The sequence below is a fragment of the Cryptotermes secundus genome, unplaced genomic scaffold (genome assembly GCF_002891405.2).
Source record: "Cryptotermes secundus unplaced genomic scaffold, Csec_1.0 scaffold238, whole genome shotgun sequence".
NCBI lineage: Eukaryota > Metazoa > Arthropoda > Insecta > Blattodea > Kalotermitidae > Cryptotermes > Cryptotermes secundus.
Window position 1 is genome coordinate 2097806 of NW_019728500.1, and position 13973 is coordinate 2111778.

The following is a 13973-nucleotide window of genomic DNA, read 5'->3' on the forward strand; positions in this document are numbered from 1 at the left end:
CGTCGAATTTCATCGCGCGTTACAAAGTCACAATTCGGTCTTCTGGTCATAATTGTAATTTTGAAGAAATTTATCTCCTTGCATATATCGCCGTGTAGTCCTTGACTTTCAACCGATGTTTCGGATGAAAATATGGTTTCCATCTTCAGGGTTGAGCAATAAGCCGAATAAGAAAGCAGAGTGAAAGCAGGTGGCAAGCAGAGGTTGACTTTCAACGGGCCACACGGCTTCGTAACCTCCACTGTGAGAGCCTCAATTCCTGTAGTTTTAAATTTCACCTTATTTTCGAATTTGAGGACCTCACGGCAGAGGCCATGAAGAGTACGGTCTTTTGGATTGTAACACCGTATAGTTCGGGCAGAGCCTCAATCTTCAAGGTATAAGAGTAATCCAAGCTATAAACCGGTAGAAGCACCCAGCAAGTTGAGCTCTTTCCATTCACACGTTGAGCTTGTCTCCTACTTCTCCTGGTTCCTTGCTTGATTTATTTCTCGACCTGAAAATGGAATCGATGTTTTCTACCGAATGATTGGGTTCTCTCCGTTACATCACACANTTTCGGATGAAAATATGGTTTCCATCTTCAGGGTTGAGCAATAAGCCGAGCAAGAAAGCAGAGTGAAAGCAGGTGGCAAGCAGAGGTTGACTTTCAACGGGCCACACGGCTTCGTAACCTCCACTGTGAGAGCCTCAATTCCTGTAGTTTTAAATTTCACCTTATTTTCGAATTTGAGGACCTCACGGCAGAGGCCATGAAGAGTACGGTCTTTTGGATTGTAACACCGTATAGTTCGGGCAGAGCCTCAATCTTCAAGGTATAAGAGTAATCCACGCTATAAACCGGTAGAAGCACCCGGCAAGTTGAGCTCTTTCCATTCAAACGTTCAGCTTGTCTCCTACTTCTCCTGGTTTCTTGCTTGATTTGTTCCTCGACCTGAAAATGGAAGCGATGTTTTCTACCGAATGATTGGGTTCTCTCCGTTACATCACACACGACCGTACCTCTTTTTGTTGTCTTAATGTTGCGGTGTATAGATCCGTTGCAAAGTGGCGACTCTGTAAACAGCGGCTGTTGCTAGATAACGCCCGCAACATACACGCATACAACAATGTAAGAACTGTGTTTTCTATGTGGTCTGTGTAGAGTTGTTATAAACAGCAGATTTGGAACTTAGTGAGGATAGTCAGATCTGTACAGGAAGCTATGAAGGGAAGACCACAGCGCTTGAAGCTGAAGATTCTCCACTGTTAGAAGCCGTTGCCACAGAACAGGGGAATGGAAAAAGCCTTAACGGGCGCTGTGGTGATTTGTGAATTGTAGAGACTAGCGATGGCACTGTAACTGCTTGTATTACCAAGTCGTTGTGTATGTGGTCAATAAATATATTCACTATTCCAAACCCCGTCTATAGTCACACATAATGTGACATTGTACATTTATTTATTGTTTTTGTGCCTGTCATTTATTTATTCTTATTTATTGCCATTCTTTTCCTGCTGATTTTGTTTAGAATGAAGCATTTCTTCTTATTTCTAATTTTAATCTCTGTTTTATCACTCTCTCTAACCAGTAATTTAGAGGTGGCTATAAACTTCATAATGTGTACTACCTGGATCAGTTTTACGTCAATATTTATCGCATAATGTGGCATGAGCCATGTAAAGAACGCCTGTCTGATGTCTGTTGCAGGTGCCTCTCATCATTCCAATAGTGGTGCTGGCGATCTCTGTATATTTGATTGCCGCGCCGATCATAGAGAACCCTCAGATAGAATACCTGTACGCCGCTCTGTTCATCGTGGCTGGACTCATCTTCTACGTACCGTTTGTCCACTACGGTTTCGTACCAAGCTTCATGGGTGTGTAAGCTCTTCTCCCCCGCCCTGTAGACTAGTGGTTCTCAACCTCTGTGAGACCGCGGCCCGGTAAATACTTTTTTTTTACATATAAGACGAGGGCCGCGGGCCGGCGGTTGAGAAACACTGCTCTAAACTCCCATATTTGCCGAATGTTACCCATAACTTTTTCTATTTTCACCAAATATATCCATAAAATAAACACAATAACTGCCTTCATGTTGGATGACAGACATTCGATCTCGGACAGGAGCAGAGGTTTCTCTAAAGAGCACAATAATCTGGGTTGTAACGTCTTGCAGTTCAGAGATATCCAGGCGTTTCAGAGGAAAATATATTCTACAACTTCAGGTCAAAAAGTAAGCTAAGTAAGAAACCTTCAGGAATAGACAGCAAGCAGATCCAAGCTGTCGGCTTCTGTTGCTTTCTTGCTTGACTTAATCTTCGCTCCATGATGATGGAGGTGATATGTCACCCTGAAACGTTGGGATCTCTCCGAACTATCCCAGAAGGACATGCTCTTCATACTCACCCCCGTGAGAACCTCGAATTCAACAGAGATTTGTTTTGTATTCTCTGCGTCCAGACCGGCTCTGGGGACTGTCCTAGAATATCTTTTAAAGCCTGATGAAATGTCTCCCCTAGAACTAAATCGGACGGAGCTTGAAGCTGAAACGCTATTGAGGTTAATAACGAGAGAATCTATAGATCTTCCTTCACTCTCCCCATACGCCTTTATGGTATAGTGTGTAATTAATGAGAAACAACAATGTCACTTCTTATCTTTGTGTTGTTTATACATTCAAGACCGAGGAGTCTGATCTAGAAGTAACGCTCTAGATTTGTTTTCGTGAGGTGCTGGCTTCGAATTAAGCTAGGGCACCGAAATGCCATACCATAATAAGACCTCAGTTGGGCCACCGCCGTTTCCTCCTCCATCCCTTCCCCATCATCATTCACCGCGCATTCTACCATTCCAAGCTGTAGATTGTACTACTGAAATCATCGGAAACACCCAACTACAAAATACATGTACATGTAGATTCTAAAGGGTTCTGACGATGGTGGATAACACACAGAATTACTGGGTTTTTGGACGATGGAAAAGTCCCCAAACCCGGTAATTCTGTATACAAAATACATTTAGAAAAAGCTGACGGCATATCACTGAACTTCTCTGGTTGAATAACTTTGTTTCCTCTCTTCTTTTCCAGATAGCGTCACGGTGTTCTTTCAGCTGTTGCTGGAAGTAGCGCCTACTCAGTCCATCTTTGATTAGCACGAAAGAAGAAACGGGAAGTCTTAATTGACTGAAACATACCTATTCATCACGACACGGCGTGATGTTACATTCGCGTGTAAACAACTTCACAGCAAGATTTAATGTCTTGTAATTGTATTTTAAGATATGTTGTTGTATTTTCATCTTAATAACATCGTGACTTGAGGTCTAGGTTGTTTTATTCATTATAACATTAGAGAAGGGAACTTTAAAAATGTGCTGGACTCTGCTTTAAGGAAAATACTGGAAAGTAATTGATAATATGACGATATAGTATTATAAAAAAGAAAACAAACAACAATGAATTAGATCTGTGTTTGTTGTATAGAAATGATAAAAATACTCAGTAAACATCCTAATTAATAGAATAATGTAACCATTACGGTTCTCACAGATAGCTGATGGTATTAATCAGCGCTTATAATTGTCTTACCATCTGAAAACAAACAATAAGTAAATCAAAACAGTATCAAGTGTTGGAATTTGTGATGTTCTAAGCGTATTAAATTACAATCCAATTGTTGTTCTCTCTGATTAGAAGCAGGCACTGGCTTAATGTAATAGAAAATGCTAAATGTTGTTTACACATTGTCCTAGAAATTGATATAGGCAAAATATTCTAATGGCAGAGATGACATGACTATTGGAATAATAAAAATTATTATTTGCAGAAGTATTTCTTCTTACAATAGATTATATTTTGAAGCCTGTAAATATACCGTTTTCCATCTCAAACCACTATTCATATAACCAAGATATTCTGCCATGAACTTAGAGCATGTTTTCCTTATAAATATTTTTATATTTTGGGTTTTATATGTGAAAGAGATATTTACATTTTGTATTAAACTTTTGACACTATTCTGCTTACAATTCATTTTAAATCGGTTTTTATTTTTACATCAAGGGAATCCATTGCTCATGTTATGCAATAATAATAAATTATACTACAAATCCATGAATCTATTGAGTAAATGGACATACGCTCTGAGTAGTATGCAAATAAGTGTACTGATTTATACTTTTCTTTCTTATTTTTATTCAAATCTCGACATAACTGCTTTTAAAATAATGTACAATTCTTATTTCAGTACGCATTTGCTGTATTAGAAATAATTCTCTAGTAAAATCTACCAAAATAAATATTCGAAACACTTCGTATTATTTCGTTTACTGATTGGAGCGAATTCTGCTAAAAGAGGATGTAGAACACATTAACATAATAGGTTTCATGTTAATCTCAGTGTCTATATACATCCTTAGATTTAAGAAAGAGGCGCTGGTTTCCTTAAAGAGTAATCGGTTCGAGAATGGATTGAAAATTTGTTATTAAATGTGATATTTTCAACTTGTTGGCAAAGATTTCTTATCCATGGTTAATATAATTTTTCATAAGTTTAATTATTATTGATTTTGAATTATGTAGTTATGTAATGGTAGTGTAATTTGTAGAAACGAATTGAAATGACATTTTTTGTTACAATAGCAATAAAAGATAACAAATTATTCAGTTTATATCTCTAATTTTTACGTTATTGAAACCACCCTTTATATTATAAATACACCTATAAACTTCAAATTACAGTATGAAAATTCTGATTTATTTTTGTATTTTCTTTCGTTGATTCCTGATTGAAATATAAACTAGTGTATTTTGCAAGTCAACATGTATTTGTTATTCCCTTTCGTAAATATATAAGTATTTGCATTGGAGAATCCCTTCTGAGTCTCACAATCATACCATATTTGTGGTTGAAAATAATGTTGGTTCTGTCATCTGGTGTGATGGTGTTCTGATAACAGACCAAAAGAGCAATACACGTAGGACACGATGAGTGATTAAAGTGGTTGTTTATGTATAAATTTAAGAACTGGTATATGTACTCATCTATTTTATTATATTATTATTTTCCACATATCCAGTAGTTCAAAGTAATATTACATATATATCATTTATTTCCATCGTTCTATAAAAAGTAATATTTAAACATATTCTCATATTGCAGAGAACAAGTACAAGTATACAAATTGTAATTCAGTAGGTTTGTCTAATAGTTGACTATGTTGAAAGTATTCAGAAATCAATTGTATGTATCATTTTATTTCAGAAAAGAAATTTATGTTCCGAGATTTCGCTCAATTGCTGAATGGCCATTCTGACGAGTTTTATAACGTGAATGGCCGATTCTGAAATTCGTAATTGTATTTGCAAATTTCCTTAAATATCACATTACTGATTTCTAACATAATGAACAAAAAAATCAACTACAGGAAGAAATACATTTATATTAATACTATACAATTTCCAACGGCATTCTCTGAAGATCATTGAGCACATTTGTGTATAGACAACGAAATGGAAATTAGTGGACTATTCCCATACTGAATTTCAGGAAATTTATCGAAGCATTTATGGGATACATGGAAAATTCCATACAGTAAAGTCTGTTAGAGATACATATAGCTGTAGACTGGAATTATTCAGCAACTGTATTATGCATGGGGAAGTCCATTTTTGACTTCAGAAATGGCATATAATTGTGAAATCTGCAATGTTTTAGGCTGATTCTAGGCCAGAGACAGATATGTGATAAACATAGTAAAGAGCCCTTAATATTAAATCAGCACGTATTGCCAAGTGTTTACATCAGAAATGACAATTTATTACTTCTCTTTTTGACAATATGATCAGCATTTCAATATTAATTTCATGTTTATTATGGTATTATTATGTAGAAGTCAGTATGGAGCATGGATACCAGTTCCTTAATTTCGAAGAGAGAATAAATCTATGCAGACATATTAGAAGTAATACAGAATTTATAGCTATACTCGTATACGAGAATAATATCGAAGTGTAATGTTAACCAAAAAAAGAAAAAAGAAAGAAAGAAACTGTGTGATGCAAAGAAGGGAATGAAAATGTAAACCGAACGTTTAATTAAATACTCCAGGAGTAGGAAATTGACAGTTTATATTGTGCCTACATACATGAAGCAAAGAAAGAACCGGACAGCAGGAGCACTCGATATTCTCGCGAGTAAACCTACAATATTTCAATTAAATAATGAAATATTTTAAAATATTCCGTTCTTGTATTGAGGAAAATATGTTTGTTTGTAACATGTTAAAATCATACCTAACACTATTTTCTCGAGAGTGATAAAGTGGATAATTTTACACAGTGTTAATACTAATGTGTCAGAATCAGTTTGTGAGACAAAATTATATGATGAGTCACGATAAAATTAATTACAAAGAACTTGTTCCAAGATTTTCAGGCAAGGAATTCAATTTATTTTACAGAAAATATTTGTATAAGGGCAAAAATATAATTAAATAATATATTGGTGTTTATCTAAAACTACAGTACAGTTTGTTGTATGTGGGACCTTAGAAAACGCACAGGGTTAGAGAATACGGTAAATTCATTCAGAATAAAATGAAACGTTTTCACATGGTTACATATGTCTCATACAAAGAAATTATAAATTTGTTCTCCAATATGTTCTATGTTAATTGTTGGGATAACAAGATGGAATTTATTATTCCTAGATTTTAAAAACAATTTTTTTATATATATCACATTCTCTGATACATTATATTTTATTTCAAGAAATGTCAGCCTTATTCAACAATGTAATGCAAAAGTTTAGTGACACAAAGCTAAAACACCAAACATTTTGTATCATCTTTATCATTCTATATTTTGAAGGAGATTAATGCCAGAAGTATTGGTTTACCGCATTTTAAGAATAAATTTAATGATAATTACCACAGACAGTGATAATCATTTGTAGTAATGTTTATGCCATATCGTATTGAAGGATATTGAAGACTTGAAATATATTGAATATTCTTAGTTATTAATGTTTATTTTTATTCTTATATAAAAGTAAACTGTATTTTTGTTACCTGTTGAAGTCCTTCTGGTAAAATGTGATTATTGTTGCTTGAAAGAAGGATTAATAGAAAGAAAAGCATGCATAGGCGTGTACAAAGTTACAGTTATGATATTCGCGCTCAGAACAGATAATAATTTTCTTTATTTTAAGTCCCGCATTGCAAGGCCAGAGTAGTAAACCGATTTTTGGAAAACGAAAGAGTTCTAAGAGCCTTCTACAATGCAGGAATTAAAATATCATATTCAAGTATAATTGTTAAAAATGGGGCGCGAGATCTTTTGGTTTCTAGTTACATTAAGTAGAAATGTCTCTCTTCTAAATTTTTGTTAGTGATGCAAGCTACAGTAAATTTCGCCACCTGAAACTTACTGTAGAAACTTGAAGAATCTACGCCAATGATTCCAATTCTAAAACATCCGGGGTCCGGCTCGTTATTAAAATAGTAGTTCTACCTTCAGAAGGAAGAAGCTTTCTGTTTTGCGAGGAGTTTTTTTAAAATCATATACATTTAATTCTATATTAATCATGAAAGAACGGTCTTTAAAAGTGTAGCAGTTACTGATGTTTTATTACTAATAATTACATAGAACAGAATATAGTTATGTTAGTAATACCCTCGAATGCATCATCAAAGCATGACTAAGATACGTTTGGAGAAAATATTCGTGAGCAAAGAGAGACGGCTTCCCGAAATGCAGGGACGTTTCTGCATAAATAAATAATGTGTGTGTGTGTCAATTATTATTTTCGAGACCTCGTGTCTCACCGAACCTACCGTCAAGTCCCACCAATGGGACGTGTTCTACCGGCTGAGAAACATTGATCTAGATCATAATTCTTGAATAATATGCCAGAATGTGAAACAGTGTTGAAATAATCAAAATGCAATATGCAAGAAATTATGTGATATTATTTTAATAACGATTCACTCTCTTCACTAAATAGCGTAGGAAAAGGGTACCTTGTATGGCCATTTGACTGAATTGTTTCGAGATTCGTGTGGAGGATATACTTTGTTTTTTTATAAATCTGTATGCTAACTTTACTGCAGTATTGACCCGAACGCCATTTTTATTTTCTGGATCCAGTGGCGGGACTATATCTTAGGCCCCTTACAGCGTAAAGGAAACTGCACACCACTTTACTTAACTGTCAGTCACTTGATATTTTCCACAAAATGTGAAATTACAAAATTTTTCTGCCAGAATATACAGCTCTTGTTTCACTGTAAAACTTTAATCTGGCAGTGTCTTGTCTTCATGCCTTTGACTATCAAGGGTGCTACATTCTGGGATGTGTTTTCTGATAGAAGTTTTCCGATGTTTCGGAGGAGCCAAGCAAGCAGCACGTAGAGCTTTGCGTCACGTTCCAGAAGATCGTAATTTTTGAGAAATTATGCAGACTTATCGAAAAATTATACGTTTAATCTGAAAAAAGGAAACGAACTTGTAAACGTCATTGATAGGCATTGTCTGTCGTTGAGTCTTACATAAATTATGTTCAACTTATATAATAATTGAATATGGATGAATGGTGTGAGAAAGGTTTTATTGAGTTCATTGAGTCTGTATATGCATTGCTTCATTTTCAGTATATACGTCCCTAGGAAACTCTTTGTGCTCTTGTGTTTTATTTGTAATATCTGATGTTAATTTTGGTATAAAGCAGCGAGTATTCCGTTGTAGCCTTTCACGTGTTTATCGCATTTCAATTTTTTTGAAGTCTTAATACTTACAGAAGAATGAAAAAGTATGAAACGATAAATAGTGTAAATACAACATGACTGAAAAATTAAATATTCTTTGTAGGAACAACATTTTTTTTGGCATTCTTATTCAAATGATATGATCTACAAATTATCAATAGCAATTTTCATCAATGAGTATGATATTTTTTTCTGAATTTCGTCATTTTTCATATTATTTTCATTGTTGGGTCCCATGATAAATATACCAGTGTTTAAATATTTGTGCGTATTACGAAAAATTTATGAATTATGTAATTATCGGTTTAACCCTGATGCAGAGGGCCACAAATATTCACAACAGCTCTCAGAAACTGATGCACAAAACTTGATAATCAAAATAGATATATTCCTATTGTAACAGAAAATCATAATGTGATAATCACAGTATTTAAATGCCTACACCTTGTATACAGAATGAGATGATACAAATATATGAATAATTTAATATGAAATTTAACAAACGGATCAAGCTTAAGGTGCTAACTTTGTCCTGCTGAAACCTTCAGAGGTGTAGAGTGTACAAAGAATTGTGTTAATTCACAGCTACATAAAATAATGTTTAATAAGAACATACAAGGCCATGAAATAACGGATGAAAAAGATACTGGAAGGTATCAAGTTTAAGAAACTTACAACACTTAATGCTTGGAGAGATACAAATTACGGAGGGCATCTTTAAAGTCAAAAGGAAGAATATTTTATTGAAATTGATGAAAATAACTAACTAAGATTAGGTCGGTCTAGTTTTCTGAAGTTAGAGATAAAAATAAAAATAAAGAGAGAATTAGATTAAATTAGAGAATTTAAAGAATGTATGTTGTTTTATTTAGCAATTGGAGTTCTGTGGGGAAAAACTACCAATAATTCATTTTAATTTCAGCACTAATTGCCATGCCAGAATATTTATAAATACCAATTTAGTTATGAATTAGGGACATTTATTTTAAAATAAATACATTTATTTAAGAGTAATTAATTTTCACATTTACAAATTTTGATTAAATATTAAGACGACAGTTAAACACAGAACTACAGAAGTATCATTCCATTTATTGTGATGGGTTCGCAGCGAATAGGATTTCGTTCGGTATTTCAATGTGTAAAGAATCAATTTATGAATATTTTTATGCTAGGTTATGCTATTCGTGAGTTGCCTTAATACTGAGTTATGAAAATTGCACTTTTTTTAGATAATAGTTACGCGTGATTTAATTTATTTTCCAAATGATTCTTCCATTTTACTTGCCAATTTGTATACAAATATAAAATACGATATACGTAAGGAATGCTGATACAGTGTGTACACGCCTATGCTGCAGTGTGTTCCTTAGTAATATTAACCATGACGAATGGACATGTAATGAATTTCAGTAATGCATAATAAAATATAAGATTACTTTTCATAAATATTTTCAGCGTATAATTTTTCTTTCTCTCAAACAATCCCAAACCGAGATGAATAAGATTATTGCATTTTTATCTGACGTATTCTTTGAGAAAAAGTGAATAAGATTTCGGCCGTAATATGCAGGCACCCTGACCTTGCACTGCACCCTTCAATTATTGTTTCTTCCTTCACGAACAGTGTTAATCTCTTACATGTTGAAGTTCTTTGTACAGTTCAGATTTCTGAGTCGATATCTCTCGAAACATCATCATTGGAAAGTATAGTAATGAGAAAGCTGGTATGAGCTTAGTTGTTACAAGTTTATGCTTCTTGTAGAGGATTTTGTACAATCTGTGAAGTCTGCATTTATTTATTTGTGTGTGCTCTGGCCAGTTGTGATTAAGTCAGAACAATTACCGCTGAGGTTAATGAACTTGAATAAAACGGAAACTGAGTGAAGGTTATGGAGACCGGATAGGTTAAAATCCTTTGTGTTATGTGTACGTAGTTCATAGACGGGAGGATTATATTGTACCATGACGTATTAAACCCGGAATACTGAAGTCAAAGCGCATGTTGATTTCCTATGCGACAAGTATTAACAGAGCACGTTCTCGGCACATAGGTTTCGGTTACTAGGGGTCTGATACGCGCTGGGTGAATTTAACTGTTGTAAGCCGATACCCAAGGCAGCGAATCGTTCAGAGCACAGGAACAGGCAAGAAACCAATAACAGTACTGTTGAAAGAGATGACTTCTACACGGTTCCCCGAAACCTTATAACAAGGGAGCAATTTGCTAGACGAAAGAAGAACCGAGAAAGGATTCAGTGAGCCAGGAGTTCCAGCGAGATCCAAACAGAATTTAAAAGAAGTCAGAAGACAGAAGGCAGAAGTGAAGCCTTTATTTTATGAAGCGTAGCTACAGTAACCTTTAGGGTGTCAACATTGTTCGTAGTTACGAAGTTGTATAGTTACAGTAAGATTGAAAGTGTTGTAGCTCTGTCTGGTGAACATCCAGAAAATGGACTGAACGAGCCAAACCCCCAGTAGAAATTACTAATACACTCGACAATATGAAAATGGATCATGAGGAAGTGGGGTGGGGTGTGAACAGGATTCATGTGGCTTTGGATAATCCAGTGGCGGACTCTTGTGAACACTATAACGGCTTCCTATTCCGTAACAGACTGGCTTTTCTTGAGGAGTTGAGTGACTACAAAAATGATTATTAACGTCGTCCAGTGTGATTAAAAAATATTGCGTTTTCTTAAAACTTTCATCCGAGCGACCATCTTCAGAAAGACATTATCAATATATATGGAAACTATAGATATAAAATGTTTTTTAACAATTTCTAAGATGTGAATAAATTTGTTAAAATATTCATAAATTATTACAGTTAGTCTATTTACAAAATATTGTTTAAAAAACTTTTTGCTAAAAACTAGAAGCAATTTGTTTCGAGTTTTTATACACCTTCTCCTTAACGGAAGATGAATGTATGCCACGTCGTGGTTCCGTTGTTTGAAGAATAGGGCTCTTTAGTGTCGTTGCCCAGTTGTTCGGGTCATGCTGTGTTGTTATGTTGTTACTAGTGTAACGGACCAGGATGAACCAAGTCAGAAGTTGAGTTACTATTTGTTACCAAAGCCAATCTTCGCTCCGTTTAATTAATTACATATATTTAACTGTAAACAAACCTCAATCTCAGTTAAAGCGTTCACACTCAACATATTTTACGTACTCCCAGCAATTTCTGACGAACGAACTGTGAAAGATATATGTTTTATGGAGCTTACCTATGTTTTTTAATGGATAACAAGTAAAGTGAGGTGCAGCTGGAGAATTCGTGCATACGGATCTACATTGGTGAGTTGAATTTTTATTTTTAAGTGCCTGAAATATGTATTTTTAAGGGGTATGGTGTACAGGCCTATAATAATTTTAGCATATGTAAGTGAAATTGGCACATTAAAACAACGCAGTGAAAATGACGTGCTACAGAATTGGAATTGATTCGTCGAAATGGCACGGGACAGATTTATTGGCTACACAAAAAAAAAACACACACAGAAAGGGGGAATAAATTAAGAATAAAAAACTGAAAAATAAATATGAAGAACACAATGCATATAAGAATAATTCATTTAAAAATATTCATCTAATAGAAGACTATGTGGGCTTTCAAAGCGTAATGAAATATCTTCAAAAAAGGGGTGGGGGACTTTGATATGCTATTGGAAGAACTGAGAAATGTGGACACTGATGTCAAAATTGTCCGCCCTTGAATGTCGTATCATTTCTGATATCAGTATAATGATTAGTAATAATTATAGTTTCTATTAACGTATTGTTTGAGCGGCCTCCGTAGTCTAGAGGTAACGTCCCCACCTCATGACTCGTAGTACGCGGTTCAAACCCGGCGGAGGTCGTGGAATTTTTGAGGGCGGAAAAATTCAGGGAACAATCCTCCGGGAGGGACTTTAAGCCGTGGGCCCCGTGTCGTAGCTTTACGGCACGTAAAAGAACCTCATATCTCCTAAGGAGGTCACTGAGCCAAATTCAAGGACATTTCCCGCCCAACAGTAGTCTCTAACGCCTCTGATAGATGGGAGAAGCATTATAGATACCGCTAAGCCAGTAGAGGCCGAACTCGCTGGCTTGGTCGGGGCTGATGGTAAGCACCAGTATCGGTAGGGTATAGAGACTGGTAGAATATCATAGAGGGAAGCACAATAGATGAAACTAGTCGCGGTGCATGGGGAAACCCACCCTCTCTAAATAACTAATAACTAACGCCTTGTTTGTATGTAGATTACGTGTAAAATAAATTTAAATATTTCGGCTTATTGGCCATCATTAGCTATTATACTTTTATCTTTAGCTCGGCTTGACCCTCTCTACATTGACCTATGTTTACATCTGACATATCACAGTGACCAGTGTGGAGAAGGAATAGTTAAACGGTGAATATACTACGCCTGATGATAGTAAAAAAAATCCGAAATGTGTAGTATACATTAAAAGCGATATATATATATACACATACAGAAGCCGGGATTAGGAAGATCCAAGAAAACCAGGTGGGAATGAAATTAAACGAGACACATGATGTGATGATGTGAATCTACTGGGTGATAGTTACCGTAAACAGAAGCACATGAATTTTAATTGATGTTGTAAGTAGGTTGGTCCAGAAGTAAATACACAGAAAACTTAGTGTATGTTGCTGTCTCGTCACCAAAATGCAGGGCAAAATCATGATATAAAGATAGGAAACAGATGTTTTGAAAATGTGGCATAGTTAAGATATTTGGGAACAACGATAACAAATCATAACCTGGTTCAGGAGGAAATTAAGACGAAATTGAATTCGGGTAATGCTTGCTACCATTCAGTCCAGAAACTTTTGTCTTCTCGTCTGCCGACTAAGAACAAAAGAATTAGAACATACAAAATTATAATTTTGTCTGTGGTTCTGCACTTGGTCTCTGATATTAAGGGAGGAACATAGACTGAGGGTAGTTACTATAGGATTCTGACGATGGTGTATAACACACTGATATATTGGGTTTTTGGACTTTATCCATCGTCTTGGTTTTTAAGATAACTAATAAAAACACGACGTTTCGGAAACTGGATCTGATTCCGTCCTCAGGTGAAGGAAAACACCTATTCTGTTGGGTCCGTTAGAAAGAGCTAGCCTCATTCACTGGTCCAGTGATTGAGGCTAGCTCTTTCTAACGGACCCAACAGAATAGGTGTTTTCCTTCACCTGAGGACGGAATCAGATC

At 35.3% G+C, this 13973-nt stretch overlaps 1 protein-coding gene across 2 annotated transcripts in view; it reads left to right on the forward strand.

Moving 5' to 3' along the window:
* LOC111865203 (b(0,+)-type amino acid transporter 1) overlaps nucleotides 1-8479 on the forward strand; it is a 123801-nt gene extending 115322 nt beyond the window's left edge. For both annotated transcript variants that reach the window (XM_023853051.2, XM_023853050.2), the window contains exons 11-12: nucleotides 1691-1859; nucleotides 3071-8479. In XM_023853051.2, coding sequence (XP_023708819.1) covers nucleotides 1691-1859; nucleotides 3071-3135 — 234 coding nt within the window. In that variant the 3' untranslated portion in view covers nucleotides 3136-8479. The remainder of the gene's footprint in view (nucleotides 1-1690; nucleotides 1860-3070) is intronic.
* Nucleotides 8480-13973: the final 5494 nt, after the last annotated feature.